Here is a 23,238-nt window from a genome sequence, read left to right as displayed (position 1 = left end):
CGGGGCAGCCTGAGCCGGGGCTGCTGCGCTGGAGATGACGTGACTTTTCTGGGGTGACGCTCGGTCGCCCCCGGGCGGTGGGTCGGCTGCGAAGTCAGCGCAGCACGGCTCATGGAGTGGTGGAAGCTTTACGCAGTCGGCGTGGGCCTGGCTCGGCGTGCGGGGCGGTTGCGCTGCCCAGTCGGCGTCGGCCTGGCTCGGCGCGCAGAGAAGGGGGGCGCGCTCCGCTGCGCAGTCGGCGTGGGCCTGGCTCGGCGTGCGGGGCGGTTGCGCTGCCCAGTCGGCGTCGGCCTGGCTCGGCGCGCAGAGAAGGGGGGCGCGCTCCGCTGCGCAGTCGGCGTGGGCCTGGCTCGGCGTGCGGGGCGGTTGCGCTGCCCAGTCGGCGCAGCTCGGCGGCCGCGCTCGGGTGCCAGGCGGAGAGAGCGGCGCGGGTTCCGTGGGGGCGGCCGTAGGTCGCGGCTTGGCGGGTGGCGGGCTCGGAGCGCGGCGCCTCGCTGGGGCTGGGGGTGAGGCCGGAGCGGAGTGAGTGGGCGTGCGAGTGACCGCTCTTGGGGAGTGGGCGATCCTCGGACCGGGCAGGGCGGAAGAGCTGGGGTTGGAGCGGCCTTGAAGGCCAGGACCAGGGAAGCCCCTCATGACAGGACCTGCTTGGGCTGGGTGGCCCGTCGAGGCTTGGGTGGGTTAATACCCCTTTGGTGGGATCCGAACGGGGAGGGGGGGTGCGATATATGGGTCTTGCCCAGCCCCCTCATTTAGCCCCACCCCCACCTCTGGCTGACTACCCCTTCCAGGGCTCCCAGCATCTCCCGGGACCTAGTGGCAAAGGTTGCATTCGAACCCAGGCCCTGGAACTTCGGCTGTAGGAACGCCCTCTCCGAGGGGCCTGGGCACTAGGTACTCCTCCTTTACTCCCTTCCCGCCGTTGAGATCGCAGGTTCCCTGCGGGTAGCAGCGTTCTCCCTTTAATGTTCCTAAGTCCCCAGTGTTTGGCCCTGAGTAGGCAGGGCACCAGGTCGGGGTCCTCATGCCCAGGGCTCGGCTGCTGCCGCTGAGGACCTTCCTTCTGCAAGGACAGGCCGTGCACACAGCAAAGGCATAATAAATGCCTGACGGGGTAGATTGAATGCCAAGTGTGGACCATTGCCAGCTGTCTCATCCTAATGATGGATGGAGCCGTGTGACCCTGAGCAAGTCACCTTTTCCCTGCCTCAGTTTCCTCATCTATAAAATGAGAGTAATAATAGCACCTGCCTCTCATGATGGTTGTGAGGATCCACTAAGGTTACACATGAAAAAGCGCTTTTCACACCTTTGTATACAGCGCTACTAATGCCAATGAGGTATCCCAAGAGAGATGTACAGAGGCTCCAGTTGGGGGTCAGGTCTTGGGTTCAATGCTAGGGATGGTGTGAAAGGCAAAAGGTGGCCCTTACACACACACACACACACACACACACACACACACACTCTCACTCACACATCCACACACATCCACACACATCCACATCCCCTTCAGCTCACAGGGTAATGAGGGCACTGTGAGATTCAGAGCGGAAGAGATGTTTGGGGAGATGATGATCAAGTCCAGTGGTGATGCGCTATCTGTCCTGGTCTCCCTCCTTAAATAGAGGATCTGGAGGGGGGGGGGGGGGGAGACAGAAAAGGCTCTCCCATCCCAGTCTTTATGTCAGTTTTGATTTTGCAGTTGCTGATGTCAGATGGTAAGCATTTATTAAGTGCCCACTGTGTGGCTCATTCCTGAGCATCACTTCATCTGTGTTTGCCTCAGTTTCCTCAACTGCAAAATAGGAATAACAACAAAATAGAGATAAAAACAACCTTGCTGGATTGTTTTGGGGATCAGTAAAGGGATTAGCACAGTGCTTGGCACAAAGTAGTAGTGGCTATATAAAGGCCTATGCCTCTCTTCCCCCTTTCCCTCTCCCACTCCACGCCATGTGTCAGCACTGTAACAACTGCTGAGCATACAAAGAAAAACAAAAGATGGCTTTTAGTGTCTAGGAACTGGCAGTTTAATGGACTTCTGAGTCTGTGGCCCTAGTTTAGAGTGGCTTGATCCTATACCATGTTTTTAAGGAGGTAGCTAGAATTATAAAAACACTCCAAAGAATCATTTTACAAATGAGAAAGTTGAGGTCCATGTGGCTAACATAGCCATAAACCCAGTTAGTGCTGAAACTAGACTAACCTCAGTTGATCGGTGTATGTTGTGTCATCACAACCAACAGACTTGTGCTATTCTTTGGGGGAATAACTCAAGTGTTAAATGAGAGCAGAGGTTGAACTATGAGTAAATAGGAAGTAAATAAGCCCATCGTGAGGCATATAACTCAAGACTAGCTTATCATCTGACACTTTGCACTTTGCCTCAAAAACCCCACAAATGTGTGGCTCTTCGAGGTTTTGACTTCTCTTACCAATCTCTTTCCATTTCTTCTCCACAGAGAGAAGATGACAAATTGTTAAAAAGAGGGCTAGCTGGTTGAATTCTGAGTATTTTTCATGTAGCTTCTTGCTGGCTCACTGAGGTCAAGATGGCCATACCAATAACAGTTCTGGACTGTGATCTCTTGCTTTATGGCCGTGGTCATCGAACTTTAGACCGCTTTAAGCTGGATGATGTGAGTGATGAATACCTTATGGCCATGTATGGATTTCCACGACAGTTTATCTACTACTTGGTGGACCTCTTGGGAGCCAGCCTTTCTCGACCCACTCAACGGTCCAGGGCCATCAGCCCAGAGACCCAGATCCTTGCAGCCCTGGGCTTTTACACTTCCGGCTCTTTCCAGACCCGCATGGGAGATACCATTGGAATCAGTCAGGCCTCCATGAGCCGTTGTGTTGCTAATGTCACAGAAGCCCTGGTGGAACGGGCCTCCCAGTTCATCCACTTCCCAGCAGATGAGACCTCTCTTCAGAGCCTGAAAGATGAATTCTATGGGCTAGCAGGAATGCCGGGAGTGATTGGAGTTGTGGATTGCATCCATGTAGGGATCAAGGCTCCCAATGCTGAAGACCTCTCCTATGTGAACCGTAAGGGTTTGCACTCTTTAAACTGCCTGATGGTGTGTGATATCCGAGGGGCCCTGCTGAACGTGGAGACACATTGGCCCGGCAGCCTGCAGGACTGGGCTGTTTTGCAGCAGTCGGCTCTGAGGAGCCAGTTTGAAGCGGGGATGCATAAAGGCTGCTGGCTTCTTGGTAAGTTTGAACTCAGGGCTAAAAAATCCTGACTCCTTTACCTCTGGATTTCTAGTGGAATGAGACACTAAGAGAAATGAAATTCTAACATTAATAAGTTTGTCTAATAAGGCACTAGTGTTACTTCTCTGTTTCATTCCCTAGTTCCATTAAAGTATGCTCTGCATGGGACTGTAGAAAACTAGGTGAGCTGTCACAAGAGGGAAAAGCCTTTCAAAAACCCGAGATGACACTGTCAATGGGAGAGGAAAATTAATGGCCAGGGTTAGCTTTTGATTCCAGCTGTTTAAGTTTTCCCTTAGTTTTCCCCTCTCGCCCAGGCATTGCTCATGTAGGACTAACAGAACAGTGAAGGATGGAACATTTTTTAGGATGTGGGGGATACATCTAAATGGAGAACTGCAGTTATATCTGTACTTTGCATGCTTCCTGGCATGTAAAAAATAAATCCCTGTGTTCCAAGGCCGCCTCAAAGACTACTTATTAAATTGGAGAGTTGTTCTGATCTCTGTCTAAAGAGAGAATACTCACAATCATAACATTACAGATCATTGAATTAGTCCATAAGCATTAAGTGCCTACTATGTGCCAGGTAGTGGTGAGGAAAAATTTATAGTGAGTGAAATAATCTTTACTTAAAAGGAGCTTACATCATAATGGGGAAAACATTTTGAATATTAAGATGGCAAATGCAAAGTGGCTGAGTGAGGCAAAGTCCTTCCGAAGAGTATTAGCTGTTGGGTGGGATCAGGAAAGGCATCTTCTAGGAGACTGTGCTTGATTAGCACATAGAGAAGAGAGGGATTCTGTGAGGAAGGACCAACTTCCCAGCATTGGGGGCTGAATGCAAAGGCACAGAAATGGAAGGGGGACTGTTAATGTGTGAGGGGCGGAGACGCCATTTTGGTTGACTCAAAGAGTGTGGGAGAGGAGGTGCAGTCCAGTGAATGTGCAAAGCTAGATTGGAGCTAGCTTGTGAAGGGCTTTGAAAGCCCAAGGAAAGAAAAACCATTTTGGCAAGAGACTTGGGTGAGACCCTGGAATGTCTAGAAACTACAAGTAGTGAGTCCTCTTGGTAGGCCCTTTCAATGAACTTAACAAAAGTTTCTTCCCTTCTCTTTATTTTGAACCCCTCCTCTATCTCCCAGTCTGGTTCTCTCTTTCCCAGTCTCTTACAGTGAGGTGGCTGTCCTTGCTGAGGCCAAAATGGACCTTTAGTTTCAACCCATTCTCTTGTACAGCATGCAAACTCAATCATGTCTCTCTCTCTTAAATCTTCAACTTCTCCCTATTTTCTGCTTCCTTTTGTACTGCTTTTAAACATGCCTAAGCCTCCCCATCTTAGAAAAATCTTCACTAGACCCAACATCTCCTCAAACATTCATCCTTAATCTCTTCCCTTCTTGCCCAGTCAGCTAGCCCTTTTCCCAGGAGCAGCATCTTCATTGCAGATCCTTAGTTTGGCTTTCCAGTTGCTCCCCAGCATCTGTCATAGGACTTGGGAGCCAACCTGGCAGCCTGTGGAGCAGCCCCACTGAACTCTTCTTGGGTGACTGACTGTGGGACGAAGAGCTTCTAAAGGAGAGCCTTTGTTTCCCTGTGGAAATAAACTTTAACTATTCATCTTTGTTTTGAGGAAATGTTTCAAGGGGAAAGGACATACTAAGAAATGTCTATGGCATAAAAATAAAAAGCAGCAGTAAAACGGTTTTAAAAATAACAAGCGATGGGCCTTGGAGCTGAGTATATAAGAATGTTTATTCCAAATGAGCATTAAATCCAGTTTTGTTCCAAATGCATCCTCTTTCACATCCTGGATAGGAAAATCTGGAGTTATTATAGATTCAAAAACCATAACAATTAAAACTAAAGGGATCTTAGAGATGATTCAACATAGCTTTTCCCCAAACTCCTTTGGCCAGGAAATACTTTGAGGCTTGAAGTAGAGTTAAGGGACCTATAAATGTTCATCTAGAGTTGGTTGGAGTAAAATATCAGAAGGAAGAAGTGGAAACATTTTCAGATACAAGGGAGTTTAATGTCAGAGGTGTCTGGCTACCATTTGGAGGCAGAACATAAAATTTTGAACTCAGGTCCTCCTGACTTCAAGACCCGTGCTTTATCCACTGCACCACCCAGATACTCCAGATTTCCAAGAAATAGTATCATGGATAATTTTAAACTACAAATGCTGATAAGATAAGAATGTTAAATTAGGAGCATTTGGGACAGTCCTACTATGTTAGATGGAGTAGGAGGATGCAAAGGAAGTCAGAGTTTTGGAGCTATGAAACACATGTTTAGTGAGAAGAAAGGAGCCAGGGATAAAGGCCCCAGCTTCTGATCCCACAAAGTATGGGAATGAGCAAGGTGAACTGGGGATCTTGGTGCATGCCCTCCTGTGTGTCCCCAAGATCCATTTTTGTTTTGTGGATCAAAAATAGACTTGGGATCCCAGTTGAGCTGGGTTCAGATTTCTCCTCAGACTTCGAATTCATCTTCACTTTGTGACTGAATGACTAACTTTCACAGCTCTAGGCAACTTTCTTGTTCCATCATCATCATCTACCAGCATTTATGAAGTTGTTTCTGCCAGGTGCTGGGGACACAAAGAAAAGCAAAAGCCCTTAAGCAGTTTACATTCTAAAAGAGGAGATGGCATGCAAACTAATCCATGGGTACCAGATATTGTCCTTTCTCACTTCTGGACCATGACGTCAGGGAACTGACAAGACAGGCAAGAGAGCGGATTTGAGTGAGGGAGAGCTGGGCAAGGCCACCTGCCTCACTTTCTCCTCTGGAGCCCAGAGCCATCATGTGTAGTGTTCTGGTTGGTTTTCTGGAGGTCTTGGAGCAGCCTTCGTTTCAGCAGAGTAATCACCACGAGAATAGCCAGGGGTTAAAGTCTAAATTCTTTATCATCTCCTTCACAGTCTAGTTTCCTTGCCTGGGGCCCTGGCTAGCTTTCTTGAGATCCTCCGGAATGTGTCTTGGTGTCTGTGTTTTTCCTCTAGAAAGGAAGATCACCATGACGGTCTCTGTCTTGATGTCTCAGCCTTAAAGCTTGCGCTCCAGCCTCCAATCTTCTGTCTTCTCCCAATCTGTCTCTGAGCCTGCTCTGAGTCTGACCCTGGCCCTTCTGAGTCTGTCTCTAGGTCTTCTCTTAAATACTCTATTACAGTTAAATCCATTCACCATACTGAGTATAAGCCAATCATCATATCACTAGGGAACCATTATTTGTTGTAAGATTAAATCAATCCTACTGAACTAAAGAACCATTAAGCACCATGCTCATAACCATTGTCTTATCAATTCCACTGACTTAACACCTTGCAAAAATTCTTTTTTCAAGGACAGAGTTCTGGCCATAACAGTCTGAGTCCCATGGCACAATATGGATCAGGACTTCTGAAGATGGCTGGATGCAATGGGAGACTCTGGCCTTTTTAAGCTAAGGTCTTTAACAGGTCTCCGTTTGTCTGAGGTAACCCCTAATCAGTGATTAAGGATAGGGAAGAGAATTTGGGTTACCTAGTTACAGTGGACATAAGTGGTCTTCTTAGAGGGAAGGCACAGAGGGGAGATGCTAGGAAAAGTCTCTGACAGAGGTCCAAGTGCCAGTTAGCAGCTTCCTTGTAATTGGCTGGGCCTGAGGAGCGAGGGCTATGTGAGGGGAGAAAAAGATGCTTAGGAGCTATACTGGGAAGGAAGAAGCAAGACTTGGCAGCAGATGGATTGTGTGGGTTCCAGTGACATTCCGAGGATGACACTGGAAATGTGGGTGACACAAGTAGATCTTGGTGCCCTTGATAGTAACAGGGAAGTTGGGACGGAAAAGGGTGTGCGGGAAGGGATTTCTACCTCGTCCATGTTGAGTTTTAATTGGGTACTGGTTACTGAGTGACAGGTGTCCAGTGGGCAGTGAAGGTTAGAGTTGGAGGAGATTGAGAATCTTCTCTTTGGCTCCACATGAGTTGATGAGCTCACCAAGTGACCTGATCTAGAGGCCAATAAGAGCCCTGGAGGATAGCCATGGGTAAGACTCTAATATGCTGGAAGATGGAGGCCCTGATGGGAGAGAGACCTTCCCCCCTCCCACCCCACCCAGTGTCAAAGGATACAGAGAAGTCAGGAAAGATGAGGCCTGAGGAAAGGCCATCACGCTTGGCAAAGAGTCACTAGAAGCTCTGTGCAGAGCAGCTTTTAAAATTACATTTTGTTTTTAGTCTGGATTTAATTAAGAACGGGCATTTGTATCCACAAAGCAGAACCAAAGAGATGATAAGGGAATGGGCAGGTTTTGTCATGTGTAGGAATGGGACTGTGAGGGTAGCAGGAGAGAACAAGCATTAAGTGCCTGCTGTGCGCCTGGTATTGGGCTCAGCCCTTTATAAACACTTCCTCACTGGAACTCAATGAGATTGGTGCTCTTATATCACCTTTACAGTTGGGGAAACTGAGGTTGGATTTAAATGCAACTTTTCTCATTCTGTGTTCTCTCTACTGAGTCATCCAGTGGGCTATCAAGATATTTAAAACAATTTATGAAGAAGACAAATTAATGGAGGCAATTGTCCACTCTGAGATCTGGCATGAGATAGGAGTGGGCAGGCCCCTGGCTGAGTATGCACATGATTCCAAGGAGTCTGTTTCTCCAGACTGAATGACCTCATTTCCTGCTTTGGCTTTACCTCTCCTCCAAACAGGTGAGCTGGATTTCTGTGACTGGAATTCTTTGCTCCACCCTGATGAGTGTGCAACTTCCAAGATCTCTGCCCACAGGCCTTCCTGGGCTGATCATGCTGGCAAACATAATACGGCTTTTTTTTTCCTTAAATAATAATTTATTTTTTCTCCAATTACATATAAAAACACTTTTTAGCATTCTTTTAAAAAGTTTTGAGTTCCAAATTGTATTACTCCCTCTCCCCTCCTCCTGTCCTGTAAGCAGATTTTGATTATACATGTGCAATCGTGTAAAACGTTTCCTTTTTAGTTACTTTGTGCAAAAAGACTCAAAACATATGAAAGAGAAAGAAAGGGAATGAGGGAGGAAGAAGGAAAGAAAGGGAATGAGTAAAGGGAGAAGGAAGATAGAAAGCTGGCTTCAGTCTGTATATCAGTTCTCTCTCTGGAGGCAGATAACATTTTCATCATGAGTTCTTTGAGATTGTTTTGGAACATGGTATTTCTCAGAAGAGCTAAATCATTGACAATCCTTCAGTGTACAGTGTTGCTATTACTGTGTACAACATTCTCCTGGTTTTGTTTACTTCACTGAGTTCTTGTCTTTCCAAAATTATCCTACTTGTCATTTCTCATAGCAAAATAGTATTCTGTAACAGTGATATACCATAACTTTTTCAATCTGTCTTCAATAGACAGACATTTCCTCAATTTCTGATTTTTAGCTACTATAAAAAGAAGTACTTTAAATATAAACATTTATATAGTTTTTTCCCCCTGAGGCAATTGGAGTTAAGCCACTAGTCCAGGGTTACACAGCCAGGAAGTGTTAAGTGTCTGAGACCAGACTTGAACTCAGGTCCTCCTGAGTTTAGTGCTGGTGCTCTACTCACTTCACCACCTAGCTGCCCTTATGAGCATTTATATAAATATATATCAACATAAATATAAATAAATAGGTTCTTTTCCCTATTATCTGGCTTTTGATACTGATTGTCTCAGAAACTCAGAAGTGATAGATGTATCTAATCTGTATCTGCCCAGGAGTCTCTTCTACAACACTGAGGACAGGGATGGTTATGTAGTTTTTGCTTGGAGACCTCTGTATCTGTGCATCTCCACTAAGAGACTGATCTAATAGAGCGTAGCTACTACTCCATTTTTGTTTGTATCTCTGTCACTTTTAGTGTCTGGCACATAGTAAATGCTTAAGAAATGTTTGCTGACTGATGAAGTGGGAGTTCTGTTGCTGCTGCTAATAGATGGGTAGTGTATCCCATGCAGGGTTAATTTGTAAATTCAGAGAAATGCAGGAATACACATATGAAGTGGTGGAGAATGAGTGAGCACAATATCGACGATTACTTCAATTGTGTCAGTAAAGGTGGCTTTAAAAGGCCCCAGAATTCAGACAGAAAACCTTGGGGTCACTTAAAGCATTCCTGGAACCAGAGTGTCCCAACTCCAAGAATTGATGTGAATTTTCAGTTCCTTTTAGCAATCTGAAGACATATTGTGACTCTATTTTAGACTTCAGGTTGTTCTTTTCAAGTTAAAGATTAGAAAATAATTCTAGGTGGCTGATAAATTAGGTGATAAAATGGTTATTTTTTTTCCCCAGCCAATGTCAGCAATTCCAGCAGTGGATAAGGGACAAATAAATCATGAGGAAAAAAAATAGCCAAACAAAAATGTTTCAGAGCTTTTCTATCTAATGTGCTGTTTTTGAAATTTTCTTAGATTGAGGATCAAAATATTTGCCCATTTCCAGAACTCTGGGCACATTTTCAAGGAATGATAATGCATTTATAAAATAAACTGCCAATGAAACCATTATTTGATCTGAAATTTAGAATTCTGCCTTGGGTGTTGTGGTATTATGTTTCATAGTTTGCAATATTTAACTATTAAAAGTCATCTAGTTCTTCAAGAGAGAAGATCTAAAGGGAATGGAACTCATCTTCTGTATGTTTTTTTACAGGGCCTAGCACATTTCTCCACGAGCATTCCATAAATGTTCACAGAAAAGGATCATGGGTAGATATCAAGGGGTCAGCATTTGGACAAAGGAGGCCTCAACAAGGGCTTCTTTATATCAGACTCATGAGATTGTGACCCTGTGTGTGGCCTTTCACCCACCAGAGGCAGTGAGTCATAAGCATTAAAAAAGCATCATCCAGTCATTGCAATGTTAGATCAGGTCATTGTACCCCAGTTTTTTGGGTGGTTTTTAGGGGAAGCATTTCCTGGGTTATTCTATCAGGACAGTAACTGAAGACCAAGTGCCCTAGTTGTATTGTTTGATTGACTTCTACTTTAATTTTTCTATTAACTTGCTGTTTCTAGCATACTGACTTAGGTTCTTCAGTGCTTTGGTATTTCTGTCAGCTTTTCTTGTCTACAAAAATGGTATGGATCAGTTGAATAGAATCCCTATGAAGTCCTGGTTCTGCTCTAGTTTCTGCTACTTATGCTAAGATCATCATTTTATTTTCTTTTGTATGCTTCAATTTCTCCATGATACAGTAGAGGAAAGTGTGCTGAATTTAATCAGAGAGCACTGTGGTTGGAAGCTTGGCTTGGCCATTTCCTACCTATTTGGCCCTATTTGTGGTGCTTGCCATCTCGGAGCCTCTTGGACTCTCATCTGAAAAGTTGATGGGATTGGACATGGTCACCTCTGAGGTCCTTAACACATTTACTACACATAGGATCCTTTGATCCCTAGAATAGAATGAATGATCTGTTGTCTACAAATCCTGCCCGATGTGATGAAAATTTTGTGAATGCTAGCAATGTTTCATTTTCTAAAATTTTCTAAAATATCAAATAAGATCAGACACAGATCTATGACTCCTCCCTTATTGGGAAAAATACTAGACTCCCCAAAATAACATTCCTGAGTTCAATCAGTATTCTGATTGAAACCTTAAGTTATTCTGTGGCCAAATTAATTTGAGAAATACTGTTGTATTCTGCAGAATCCAGTGTTTATGTTAACTTTTAAGAATTGCTGTCTTCACAAAGGTGCCTTGAGATACCTTTCTTGTGAACTCACTCTGTGGGTGGAAGCATTGGTTTATTAGATGGTTAGTTGGAGTGAAGAAATTTTGTCAAAGTGTAAACTCTCCAGTATCGTGGGGATCCTTTCTTCTGCTAGCTTTACCTTCTTTCCATTGCCTTGAAGCTCTAGAACCCATTATAAGGTTCTTTTCCTCTTGTTTCACCCAAGTCCATTAGTAGCCAAGCCCTGAGATCCTGCCTGTTATCAGTATACCTTGAATTTCTTTTCTGGGTCTTTTTCATGGATCACGGATGGGCCTAGGACTGTTGCTTTTATTTACCTGGCCTCAGGGTGGCGTCTCGTCAATTTCCTTTCTAGGTTGTACTCCACTGATAAAAGATTTTGATGTTTTCTCTTCCATATAGGTGATAGCGCCTTCTTTCTTCGCACCTGGCTCATGACCCCACTTCATATTCCAGGAACCCCTGCAGAGTATCGCTATAACATGGCCCATTCGGCAACGCATAATGTAATTGAGAAGACATTTAGGACCATCCAGTCAAGATTCCGCTGTCTGGATGGATCCAAAGGAGCATTGCAGTACTCTCCGGAAAAGGCCAGCCACATTATTTTAGCTTGCTGTGTGCTCCACAACATTGCTCTGGAACACGGGATGGATGTGTGGTCTTCTCCAGTGACGGGACATTTGGAGCAGCCAGAAGAAGAACATGAGCGCATGGAGACACTGGACTCAGAAGCTGAGCACGTGCGCCACGAGCTGATGCTTGCTCACTTTAGCTAGTCTGGAGCAGAGGAGGGGTCTTGTCCATGGCAGACGTGGCCACTGGTGTAAGGACACCTGTCCTTCGTATATAGTTAATGCCTATGTGTTATGGGATGCACCTGTTGGAGGCTTTCTGGTGAATCCCAGTTTGAGATTCATTTATATTAAAACCAAATGGCTGGGGAGAAACTCAATTTTACATATACAAAGTTAAAGGGAAAACTAAAGTAATTAATAGCTAATTCAAATCACAATATCCTTTGTACATCAATTTTCAGAATATTCCTAATAAAAGTAAATTTTCTTATCCTAAATTATCAAAATAGTCCTTCTAATTCTCCCTTTCATTTAAATATAACTTGAGGTGAATGTAATTTTGACCAAGAAATGGTCTGCTCTACCTAGCAAAGAGAATCTTGCCAAGTAGGCCAATAGTAGCCTAGCCTTTCAATTAAAACTCCGAGGCAAGTCTCCAGACAGCTGGTTCAAGTATGTTCTTGTTCTCTGGCCTGCTTTCCCCATCCTTTTCTGTAGAAGGCTGTATCAAAGGCTTGATCATCCTTTCTTTCCAAAGAAATCTTATGAAAGCAGTCTCATTGGTAGAAGCCTCACAATCACTAATAGGGAAACAAGTTTGCCCACTTTAGGGATAGCTGGTACCTGAGTGGATCAAGGTTCTTAATGTTATGATGGTTGAGACACACTCTCTGGTTTCCTAATACACAAAGCAAGAGCTGAGAAGGTGAAAAGAACAATGAGGGAAACCTCCTTCTTAGGGGATTGTGGAATGTTGCTGGCCTCTCCCAATGGCAAAGGGAGGCTTAAAATCCTGTTTGGGAACCCCAAGTGCTGCACAAATTTCCCAAGCAATAAACAATCCTCAACTAAACTCCTGCTCTAAAATTATACCGATTTAAAAATACCCTGATTGAAATAAAAAAATGTGTGAATTCGGTTCACACATTGATGTTTTCACTAGGGACAAAAGGAGCCTTTCTATAGGATTCCTGTACTCCCAGTCTCTTAGCAGCCAACCATGTGCTGTCTCTGACCTGCACTCTTGCTCTGCTCCTATCTGCTGTCAAGAGTGTTAGTCTGGTGATTGTCAGAGCAGAGAAATGAGCAGCTGATGACAGAAAAGGGAAATAAATAGAGGTGACTCATTTCTAGATTAAAGACAATTAGGGATTATCATTTGCTGCCCTTTCCAATCTGAATGTTATTTCCCGGCATCATGATTCTTGCTCTGCAGAGAGTGGGTATATTTGGCAGGAAGGCAGGTATGAGGTTGGGCATGATGTGGCTGGGGTCATGAGTGTGGTGATGTCATTGAGGTGGGGTCAATAAAAAAAGAGGCTGAGAGTTTCAGCTCTGGTCTCATTGTGCAATAGTACTGTCCTAATTATTTTTTTCCTGTCAAAGTTTCCTGGTTTCCGTGGCTTATTCTGGCTCTCAAGCCACTTTTCTTAGCTCTCATCTTTCTCTTTCTCTTCCTCCAAGATGTTTATTTCCCACATCTGTGTTTAACTCTTATTATGATTCCCTGCACCGAAAAAAGAAAAAAAAAGTGGGTAGTTACTGATTCCATGAGGGAAAAGTCTGTTCTTGAAAGAACTTTTTAAAGCAAATTAAGACTTTTCTACCCAAACTCTGATCTGTAACAAAAAGGAAGCTTGAGTAAGTAGGAGGGAAGATCTTCACCGAATCCAGAGGCACATTAACTTTAAATAAAAGGCTCTGAGCAGTCTATGCCCCCCAGGCTTGGAATGTTCTATTCTGACTACTGACCTCCTAGCTTCCTTTGAGTCCTAGCTAAAATCCCATCTTCTATAGAATACATTTCCCAAATTCATTTAATTCCACTGCTTTCCCTCTTAGTTATTTCCAATTCTCTTTATGTTATGGGCCAGAACTCTGAACTTGAAATAAAGGATTCTCACAAGGTCCTAAGTCAGTGGAATTGATAGAGACAATAGTTATCTAATTTAGCAAGGTTCAGTATGATTGATCTGATCCTACAAGGAGATGTTATGGGCCAGAACTTGAAACAAGGTACAAACTGGAACTGAGGAGACAATGATTAAATCTAGTTTAGCATTGATTTAATCCTACAACAAGAGGTACAGAAGTGTCTAAATACTTAAAAATGAGATAGAGGGGTCCATAAAAGGTGGGGATGGGAATGACCAGGCTGTATGGTTTCCCAGGAGTGTCAGCCATAGCTAATTAATTCTGCTTCCTTCAGCAGGGAAACTCCCAACCTGGAAAAGCCGAAGTGTATAGAAGTCTCTGACCAAAGACTAGCACTCAGTTGACTCATTAGTCAAAACCTGAAAGCACATAAATGATCCTGGAACTAATTACACAGATTGAAACTGTCTGAAAGATAACATGGATTATGTAACAGAGTTTTTTTGTTTGTTTTTCTTACTATGAACAGAACCTGAACCCAATGAGAAACATTTCATGCTTCAGATAAGAGGCTGCAGTGAATGACCTCTGAGGTGTCTGGCAACTGAGATCCCAAGATTCTCTGAGCCTTACAGTTCCCCTTCAACTCAGCTTTGCTACATGGCTGGGGCTACAGTGCGTGTACATATTATTTTATATTTGGATTTTTTTTCAATGAATGTTATTTCATTTATTACCCTAATGATACATATGTTTGTTTTTCATAATCTGTGTATGCAGATGCTCACATGTAATCACAATGTTAATCTATCACAGCTTGCTTCACTCTTTCCCCATTTCTTGTCCAGATGATTTGTTGCCATTTTTTGGCATTGTTTTTCTCGAGGCCTGGCCAGTAACCTTCCGCCGCGCTATTGTCTCCTCCCCTCCCCCTCAGGAATACGAGCTCCTTGAGGGCAGGTGTCCCCTTCATGGCGGGCCAGGATCCCCAGTGCCAGTTCCTGTGATCACGGAGTGAGCCCCAGCAGGGCCTCCGTTTGTGGTTGGGGGAGGGGAGGAAAAGACAAGGAATAGAAACATGTAGCATTATTGAGGGCTTCCTGTTTGTGGAATAGCTGTTACATACGTGTAAGTTTCCTGAGTCGGTAATCGGATGGAGTGGTACACGATACAAGAGAGACTACAAGCGGAAGTAAAAACAGTCCATGTGGGGAAGTTTGGGAACGTCTGAGCCAATGGTGCATAAAAATACAAGGGTTCCGAACCAACCATACCTTGGATCCTAAGCATCAACTGCTTTTGTAACAACGGTTGCTATTGTGTGTCCCGCTGAGCCGGGCTGTGCCGACACTGGCACTGAGCGCGGGATGGGCCGGAGGAGGGCCCGGGCCGTGTCGGGCCTCTCGGGGCAGAGGAAGCGCTGAGACCAGGGCTCCGACCGCACGCACGTGCTCGGGCCCCTCGCTGTGGCCGGTTCCGCTCCGGGGCCTCGGATCCGGGACTCTCCCCTGCCACGAGCCGTAGGTGCTGCCCGCAGTTTCCAAGACTTTTGCTGAGTATTGGTCAGTCTCTTTTTTGTCTTTAAAAAGTTAGTCATGTGGGATGGCTCCGAGGGGAAGCGGGAGAACCGAGGGAAAGGAGTAAAAATTCATTTTTAAGACTGTGCCTCCGAAGTCAGGACGCGCTCTGAGAGAGGAGGAGGGCTTGGGCTCCAGGGCTCCATCTATGGCGCCTGGGATCTGCTGCTCGGGCCTGAGCGCACTCGGCGCTCGGCGCGCTCTGTCTGGCCGGACGCCGGGCGCTCCCGGCTCGGCGCTCGGCTGCGCGGCCTGCTCGCTCGATGTCTCCGCAACAGCGGCAGCGGCGGCGGCGGCGGCGACGGCGGCGGCGGCGGCGGCCGGGGCCGGACGAGGGTTGAAGGCTCGGCCGCGTCCCCGCGCTCAAACCCCTCCCCCTGCCGCGCGCCCCCCCCCCCCGCCCGCGCGCCCCCGCGCCCCCGCGCCCGCCCCTCCCCTCCCCCGCAGTCCGCCGGCCGGCGCGCGAGCCCAGGCCCGGCCGTCGCCGCCGCCGCCGCCGCCGCCGCCGTCCGCCCGTCCGCCCCGAGGGAGGCAGGTAGGTAGGCCCGGGTCGGTGAAACTGAAACGGGCTCGGCGGCCCGGACGGAGAGAGCCCCTAGCGCGGGGCTTCCGCCCTCCTACCGCCCGGCTCCCGGCTTCCTCCCCGGTAACGTCGAGGCAGGGAAGGGGAGGGTACGGCAGAGGGGCTCCGCGACGGCCCGGCCCTTCCGGCCCCAACTCTGCCTCTTTACAGCCGGAGAAACTGAGAGCCAGAGAGAGGGCGGAGCTGGCCGGGCCCGTTGGGCATCCCGGGGCCTGCAGGCTTTCGCCCCGGCTGCCCCCCACCCTGCCTAGGGCCGGCCTCCGCTGCCGCCGCGTGCTCGTCCGTACCTCGTGCCCTCTTCCTCCGGGAGTTTAGGGCCCCGGACAGGGAGGCCCCTCGGACCCCTTTGTGGTCAGATGACAGTGACTAGCCGGTTCCTGCCCCCCTGTCCCCTTCTCCAAATGCCCTGGCACTGTGAGGGGGAGGGGCTCCGGTCCCGGGAGGGAGAGGGTTGGGGGGGGGACCTAATGTATTTTTACCTCGTCTGACCTCACCCCTCATCTTCCCGGCTTGGAGCCAAGGGGTCCCAAACTAACCCCTCTGAACCACCAGGGTTGCGAGGCAAGCTGTGGATCGGGCTGCTTCTACTAACGAAGCCGGTCCTGGGTGGCGTATATTGCGCGTAGCGAGGGCCCCCTGCAGCTGGCGTGGGCCCTTTTTGGGAATGAGGTGATTTCTTAGGGTACCTTCAGAGCCGTCAGGTCCATGTTTGGGGGGTTGAGGGCAAAACCTGACCGTCGGTGGCGTGCTTTCCAGGAAGCTCTTTTTGGTCACCTGCGTTTGGTTTAGCGTCAGTGGCTCAGCCCGCGAATGTGCTCGGGCCGGAAAAACATGTTCAATCAAAAGTTGAGATTGGGAGCTCGCGTTCTGGAAATCAAAAGCTTTTTCTACTGGTCTTTGTAACTTTTTTCATTTTCTTTCTTTGGCGGGTTAACCGAAGTTAAGTGGCTTGCCCAGGGTCACACAGCTATTCAGGATCAAGTGTGGGAGGGCAGATTGGAAATCAAGTCCTTGCGACTCCAGCTGGTGCTCTGTCCACTGCACCACCTAGCTGCCCTCAAACTTTTTTCAAATCTAGAATAAGAGTATCTTCAGAGACCAAGAAACCCTGGGAAGTCTCAGTAGTAGAACTTGTACCTTAATAGTAGTTATCTCTCTGTGACAAGGGGTCATAGGCCACCCTATTGTAATGCCTATCTCGGTTACCTTTTCATCTGAAGGACATCAGATATGTCCCAAGTGATTTCATTTCTCTGTGGAAAAGGCATTCTTTGGGTAACTCTGTGTAGAAGTTTTAGAAGGAACAGGAGGAAAGTCTTAAGGAAGAAGGAAGGTGCCTTTCAAAAAGCAATACTGGTGTGTGTAGGACAGCCTGTGTCTTCAAAACTGAGCTTTCAAAATGAACAGCCAGATGGCTTCAGAGTTTTCTGTGATTTTGTGAAAGATTTGAGTTTTCTAGTTTCAGCCAGGTTTTAAGTGAAGAGCACTTGGTTGTAAGTTTATTCCTAGCCAGTGCCCAAAAATAAGAGCTGAAAGGCATTGGGCTAGCAGGTTCCAGATTCCAAAGTAGGAAGAAGCCAGGTTAAGACCTTTCATTTTCTTGGAAAGGGAGACATAGGTGCCTGAAAAGTGTCGCAAAGTGCAGGGAGGGGTCTACCAGGTTGTTCTCTGGAACATTGAAAAAGTAAGTACGTAGCCTACACTTTGCCTGAATTCAGTCTCCTTGGCGGCTGATGAATGTTAAGAGAGAGCTGCTTTCTCCATAGAGGAAGAAAGGGCTACATTGGGTGGCTGTGAGTATTGCTGGGAGGGTGAAAATGTTAGGAGTTTCCAGGAAATCATTGCTAAAGGGATATTATTGGAATAAGAAGGACAAAAATACTTATTATGGAGAAAATTGGGAACAAGTTTGTAAGGGTTGTATTTTCAAAGTTATTGTCTTTGTGTGGAAATTGAAAGTGATATTTTAATTTACTTTTGGTTAGACATAGTTGAAAAGGTTCTCTCCCTGAAACTAAGCTCTTTACACTGTTGATTCCTTCTACACCTTCAGCAGCTGGCTGGCTTGACTACTCTGAATAAGCTTTTCACATCTTGGGTCTTCGTTTGTGAGGACTTTGCTTGGGATTGTTTCAGGTGGAAGGTGCTTTGAATGTACTTCAGAACTGGGCCTGGGACAGGGGTTAGTGTCTCTCATATAAAAAAAAAAAATCCTTATGCTTTTGGCTGGTCTAAGGTGGCCTGTAAGAGGTTATTTGGGATTTCCCATGCAGCTTATCAACCCTCATGCCAGACACTGTATGTGGCCAGGTGGTCTAGTGATAGTGGCAAGGGTGGACTTTCTCAGTACTCCATGAGAATAGGAGAAGCATTCTATCTTGGAGATGAAATACCTGAGTCTGAATCCCAGTTGTGCCTGTGACTGATTACCTGTGTGACTTTCTTCCCATCCCTTAATTTCTCTGGGCTGTTTCTTCCTCTGTAAAAATAAAGAGCTGAGTTAGATGGTTTCTGAGATGATTTTACCCTTTATCTTTTAAGTATTATAATAAGAGAAATCCTTAGGAATCCTAGGAACTAGCTGAAATGTTGCTGAAGGCCTCTTCCTCTGGAGCATATTGATTGAATTATTATGGAGTAGGAGGCAAACATTTTTCCCCAAAGTAGTTAATTAATATATTAAGATTCTAACGTTCCTTCCATTTCTAGTAATTTTTTGTTTCCCTCCCTGTTGTTACTTCCCAACGCAGAATCTTTCTTGTCGTGTTTTTTGTTTTTGAGTATTGTACTGTAGTATAATGTTATCAACTGTGATTTAAGAGGAATAATTTTCATTTAATTCTTTCAGGCATTTCATGGAAACACGAGTGACGGAGGGTTGTTGTGAGGAAGCATTTGTGTTAAGTAGGCTAGGCACTGAGTGAGTTTGTAGGCAGCAGGTGTAGACAGATTCTACCTCTCTTCCAGGGAGCTTGCTCCTAGACTGACAACACTGAGGTAGCTGTGCTTGGGCCGTGAAGACAAGCGCACAAAACTTAAGCCAGGCTATGGAGCTTCACTTACTGCTCTCAATTTGGTCAAAAGAAGCAAGTATGTGTTCTGGGGTTCGAGGGCAGATGGGGAGGGCCTAGGGGAGTTTGTCTCTCCCCTTCACTACTCCCAGTCACATGATCTGTAACCTGACCTGCCTGAGCTGAGCAGGCATTTTTTCTGACTTGCTCTGTCAGAGAAAAGGTGGCTATTCTCAGTGGTCTCATCTGTTCTGTTATTGAACATTCTAACCCAAACCTTTCATTCTCCTAATAGAGAGCTGGCTTGAGAGTGTGACTGGACTGCCTTGGCCACCTTAGAACTTGGACAAGTCGCTTAACCTCAGTTTCCTTATTTGTCAAGTGAGATAATGTGTGAACAGCTTTTATAGGTTTAATGATCTTTCCTATGTAGGAGATTCTCAAATCTATTTACCCAGCCTTAACCGCTGACTTCTGTCGCGTGTCTCTGGCTGTCCAGATCTTCTGAAATGAACATTTAAGCTAAGTCTGTTCCTCTCTTCTTCTGAACTTCCTTGTTACCAGCTATGGCTTCCTCCAGGCCTTATTCTCTCATACCTCCATCCAATGTGCTGTAAAAGCCACTGCTTTGCACTTTTGTGAGAGCCCCCTTCTCTGGTTTGATAGCAGTTCAGGCCCTGCCCTGCTCTGCCCAGCCCAACCCACCCTCCTTTCAGCTCTCAGATCCGCCTTCTTCAGGCACTATCTGTGATAGCCATCCTTCCCAGGCCCAGGGGCTTTAAAGCCTTCCTGGCCTGGCTCCACTCTGTCCAGGCCATGGGAGATGGCATGGCATTCTCACTAGCTGGGTCTCCTGCCTGGAATCTCTCCCTCTGCACCTCTGTTTCCCGGCTTCCCTGGCTTCCTTCACGTTTCTGCAAGACGTCTTAGCCAGTCCTCCTCAGTCATTGTGCCATCCCTTGGAATTTGTCTCCATTTGTCTCGTGTATGTCTTGTTTGTACAAGGCTGTTGGTATATCGTCTTCCCCCCAACAAGCTGTGAACCCCTGGAGAATAAGGGCAGGTTGTTGTGCCTTTTTTTGTACCTCAACTGTGCTTGGCACCTAGTAGGTGCTTAATAAATGTTTGTTGACAAATACAGAGGTAGGTACACGCAAAACCTATACAAAGGAGATTCAAGGCAACTCTGGAGACATGAAGTACTTCCTGTAGAAGATGGAGCTTGAGCTGAGTTCTGGAGGCAAATAGGGATCAGAGGTAGAGACAAAAAAAGGAGTTGGGCCAGGCATTGGAGGTGGGGGGGAGGAGGCAGTCCTTGGATGTCAGAAGCCCGGACAGAGAGTGATGTGTTAGCAAAAGTAGGAGGTCTAGTGTGACTGGGGAGGAAGAAGAGGAGTGAGAGAGAATAAGGCTGGAAGAGAGCTTTGAATACCAAACCAAGCTTGTCTTTGATCCTGGAAGGAACAGAAAGCCACAGGATTTTATTGAGTAGGGGAGTGACATGGTAAGACCTGTGCTATAGGAAAATCACTTTGGCAGCTGCATGAGTGTAATGAGAAAAGACTTGAGGCACAATGATTTTGTAAGAGGCTATTATTAAGAGGTTATTAGGGCTTGAACTTGGGTGGGGCTGTTTGACTGGAGGGGAGAGTGCATAAGCAAATCATATTTGGAGACTAATTGAATAGTTTGAAAGAGCTTGAGGTAGATGATAATATCTCTGAACCTGAGATATTGGAAAAAGAATAGTGCTTAAAAAAAGCACCATTTCACAGTTAGAGGCAAGTATTTAGGGAGGTAAAGATAAGGAATTTCATTTTGGACATGTTGAGTCAGAGATGTTGAAATGTCCAGTAAAGAGATGGTGATGGACGAGAGGTCTGGAAATTATCAGAATGGAAGAAGGTATTGAACCAGTGGGAGCCAAAAGAGTGGAGAGAAAAAAGAGGACCTAGGATGGGCCTCCAAAGTTATAGATGATATTCTAGTAAGTGAGGCAGAAAACAATGGGACAAAGAGTTAGAAAGTGTGGAAGATGAGATGATGGGATTTAGTGTTGAAGAGAAATGAAAATTGAGGAAAAAACCATTAGATACAGCTGTTTTGGTAACTTTTGAGCCAGGGGTTTCAGCCTTAATTTTTGCAGATTACTTTGGGTCTCTGTCCAAAAAAAAGAAAGTTGGAGCGTTCAGGCAGTTGAAATTAGGCTGCCGTTCCATCTTCCTGACTTCTTTCAGATAGATAGAAGGATTGTGTCTTGTGTCTGTTGCCCTATGTGTGATGACATTATTTTTGCCAACTAAGGGAATCAGAACTTAAGAATTTTCAATGTTTTGACCAAGCCACTGAATGAATGAATGAGTGAATGAGCATTTATTATTTTATTTATTATGATTATTATAGATCAAGAACTAGACTAAACTCTGAGAACGTAACTAAAAAAGCCAGGGGAGGCAACATAAAGAGATTTTTGGCTACACATCATATGGAAAGGTTTTTGGTATGCATTGGCAAAACAGATGATAATGTTTCTTTATTGAGTGAAACTGGATCTGTGTCAAGGAATAAGTGGAGATATATGAAAGACTATAACTAGAAGTCATGAATTGAAATGGAGAGGGAAATTACAGGCTGAACATAATTCTGTTGCCTAGTGTATACCTAATAATACTTTGATCTTGTATGGAATTTTCTGCTTAAGTCAAAATTTTAAAATTAATTTTTTTTTTTTTTTTTTTTTTTTTTTTGCTGGGCAATTGGGGTTAAGTGACTTGCCCAGGATCACACAGCTAGGAAGTGTTAAGTGTCTGAGATCAGATTTAAATTCAAGTCCTCCTGATTTCAAGACTGGTGCTCTATCCACTGTGCCACCTAGCTGCCTCAAAGTTTTACAGTTATAGTACTCATAGGTGTTGTATCTTCCTCTGTCAAAGGAATTGGCACACTATTTAAATGTATCATTTATCTATATGCACTTCCATGAATAGGACACACTTTCCCATTTTCCCTGTCACTGTGTTTAGGCATTTAGTGTGAGGCAGTTGAAATTCTGTTAGCTTTTAACTCAATAAGTTTCATAAACAGTCAGTTTGGTTAATATGTATATTTTAGTTCTAAAGTTGAGTAAGAATGCTTCTTCCTACTTGGCACAGGTGGAAATTTTATAGAACATCTTTTCCAAAAATGGGAACATCCCCTTTTATGTGTTTATTATTGAATAACTCCAAAGAGATGATATTGCAAGGAGTATAAGTGGGAGTTAAAATGTAGCCTAGAAAACGGTACTTAAAAGAAAAAAAAATTCTTTTCCTTTTCTCCCTCTCCCTTCTCCTCTTTCCCCCAATCTCTCAAAGTCCTAATAACTTTTAAGGTTAAAATAAAGGGATTCATTTTGAAAAGGGAAACTTGGAAAACTACAGGAGGGAAAAGAGATCAGGAGATAAGCATGGATGGCAGATTGATTATAGAGGAATTTGTAATAAGATTTGGTAGCCAGATGGGTAGCCCTGTGTCATTGGATAAAATGGAGTGGAAAGAACTCCTTGTTGATGTTGAGAAAGGATACCAAGGGCCTTCTTCTGCAGAAGAAAAGTGAACATAGAAGAAATAATGGGAGGGAGGGAAGGCAGGACTTTAGCATAATAACCAGAGTTGCTGTGTCATTTCCCAGTTTTGTTGTCAGTGATGCCTTCATGGAAAGAGCATGAGGAAAGAATAGATTCAGAAATTAAGATGATATAAAAAATAAATGATATCAAGAACAGTTTAACAAAAAAAGCCAAAGCAAAACAAACATAAAGCTTGACTAAGTTCTTTAAAAAAACAAAACAAAACAAAACAACCAATTGCCAAAAACGCCTTAAAAAAACCAGTGATGCAGATAGGTGGTCTTTTAGCTGGCACAGCATGTGGGTTGTCTTTGTAATTGTTTTTAATTTCAATTGAGATCTTATTCCTTTACTCTGTATTATTGTTTTTTCATTCTATCTGATCGTTAGATATTGAGTTAACTTTTAAATGATCCTCATAGATTTTTCCTGATAGCCATCTCATACTCAACTCAAATTTTAGGTATTCTTTTTTACCTTTTATCATTCATGGTTTTGGATTAAATTTCTTCATCTTAATTTTTAAAAATTGCTTTACTATAGTCCCTTTGTTTGCTTTAGTCAAATAAATTGCTTTTTTCTAACTTTGCCTTCCACATAACACCGTATATGGTATAAGAGTCTGAAGGTGTACTGCATTTTAACTTGCTGTAATTTTATTTTCATTTGTCTTCTGCTCTTGTTACATGGGACCTAATTAGGAGCATTGGGATAAAAATTTCGAGTGAAAATGTGGACTAGTATGCATATAATCCCACTTTGGATTTGGGATGATGACTTGGCTGAGAAGCTGTAAGCATTTTATGGGCACTATCTCTATTACATCTTCCAATATCCCTGCTTTGT

At 45.0% G+C, this 23,238-nt stretch overlaps 2 protein-coding genes across 10 annotated transcripts in view; both read left to right on the top strand.

Moving 5' to 3' along the window:
* The first annotated feature begins 315 nt into the window (after positions 1 to 315).
* On the top strand, positions 316 to 13,092 carry HARBI1 (harbinger transposase derived 1). Of its 3 annotated transcripts, none has more exons than XM_051964150.1 (3): positions 316 to 448; positions 2,466 to 3,225; positions 11,344 to 13,092. In XM_051964150.1, exons 2-3 carry the CDS (start codon positions 2,556 to 2,558, stop codon positions 11,718 to 11,720), a joined length of 1,047 nt encoding a protein of 348 aa, XP_051820110.1. In that variant the 5' UTR covers positions 316 to 448; positions 2,466 to 2,555; the 3' UTR covers positions 11,721 to 13,092. The 3 variants fall into 3 exon arrangements, with proteins under 3 accessions (XP_051820110.1, XP_051820111.1, XP_051820109.1); XM_051964151.1 differs by having other exon boundaries at positions 316 to 506; XM_051964149.1 differs by lacking the exon at positions 316 to 448 and adding an exon at positions 513 to 676.
* A 1,201-nt stretch (positions 13,093 to 14,293) lies between these two features.
* AMBRA1 (autophagy and beclin 1 regulator 1) overlaps positions 14,294 to 23,238 on the top strand; it is a 175,419-nt gene continuing 166,474 nt past the window's right edge. The window contains exon 1 of one of the 7 annotated variants that reach the window (XM_051964139.1): positions 14,294 to 15,175. The gene's annotated coding sequence lies outside the window, so the exon portion shown is untranslated. Of the gene's footprint in view, positions 15,176 to 15,650; positions 15,726 to 23,238 lie in introns of those variants that run through there. The other 6 variants (XM_051964138.1, XM_051964135.1, XM_051964142.1 and 3 more) reach the window with 6 other exon arrangements.

This window comes from Antechinus flavipes, chromosome 6 (genome assembly GCF_016432865.1).
Source record: "Antechinus flavipes isolate AdamAnt ecotype Samford, QLD, Australia chromosome 6, AdamAnt_v2, whole genome shotgun sequence".
Lineage (NCBI taxonomy): Eukaryota > Metazoa > Chordata > Mammalia > Dasyuromorphia > Dasyuridae > Antechinus > Antechinus flavipes.
The sequence above is the reverse complement of the archived record's forward strand: the minus strand, read 5'-3'. Positions and strand labels throughout refer to the sequence as shown.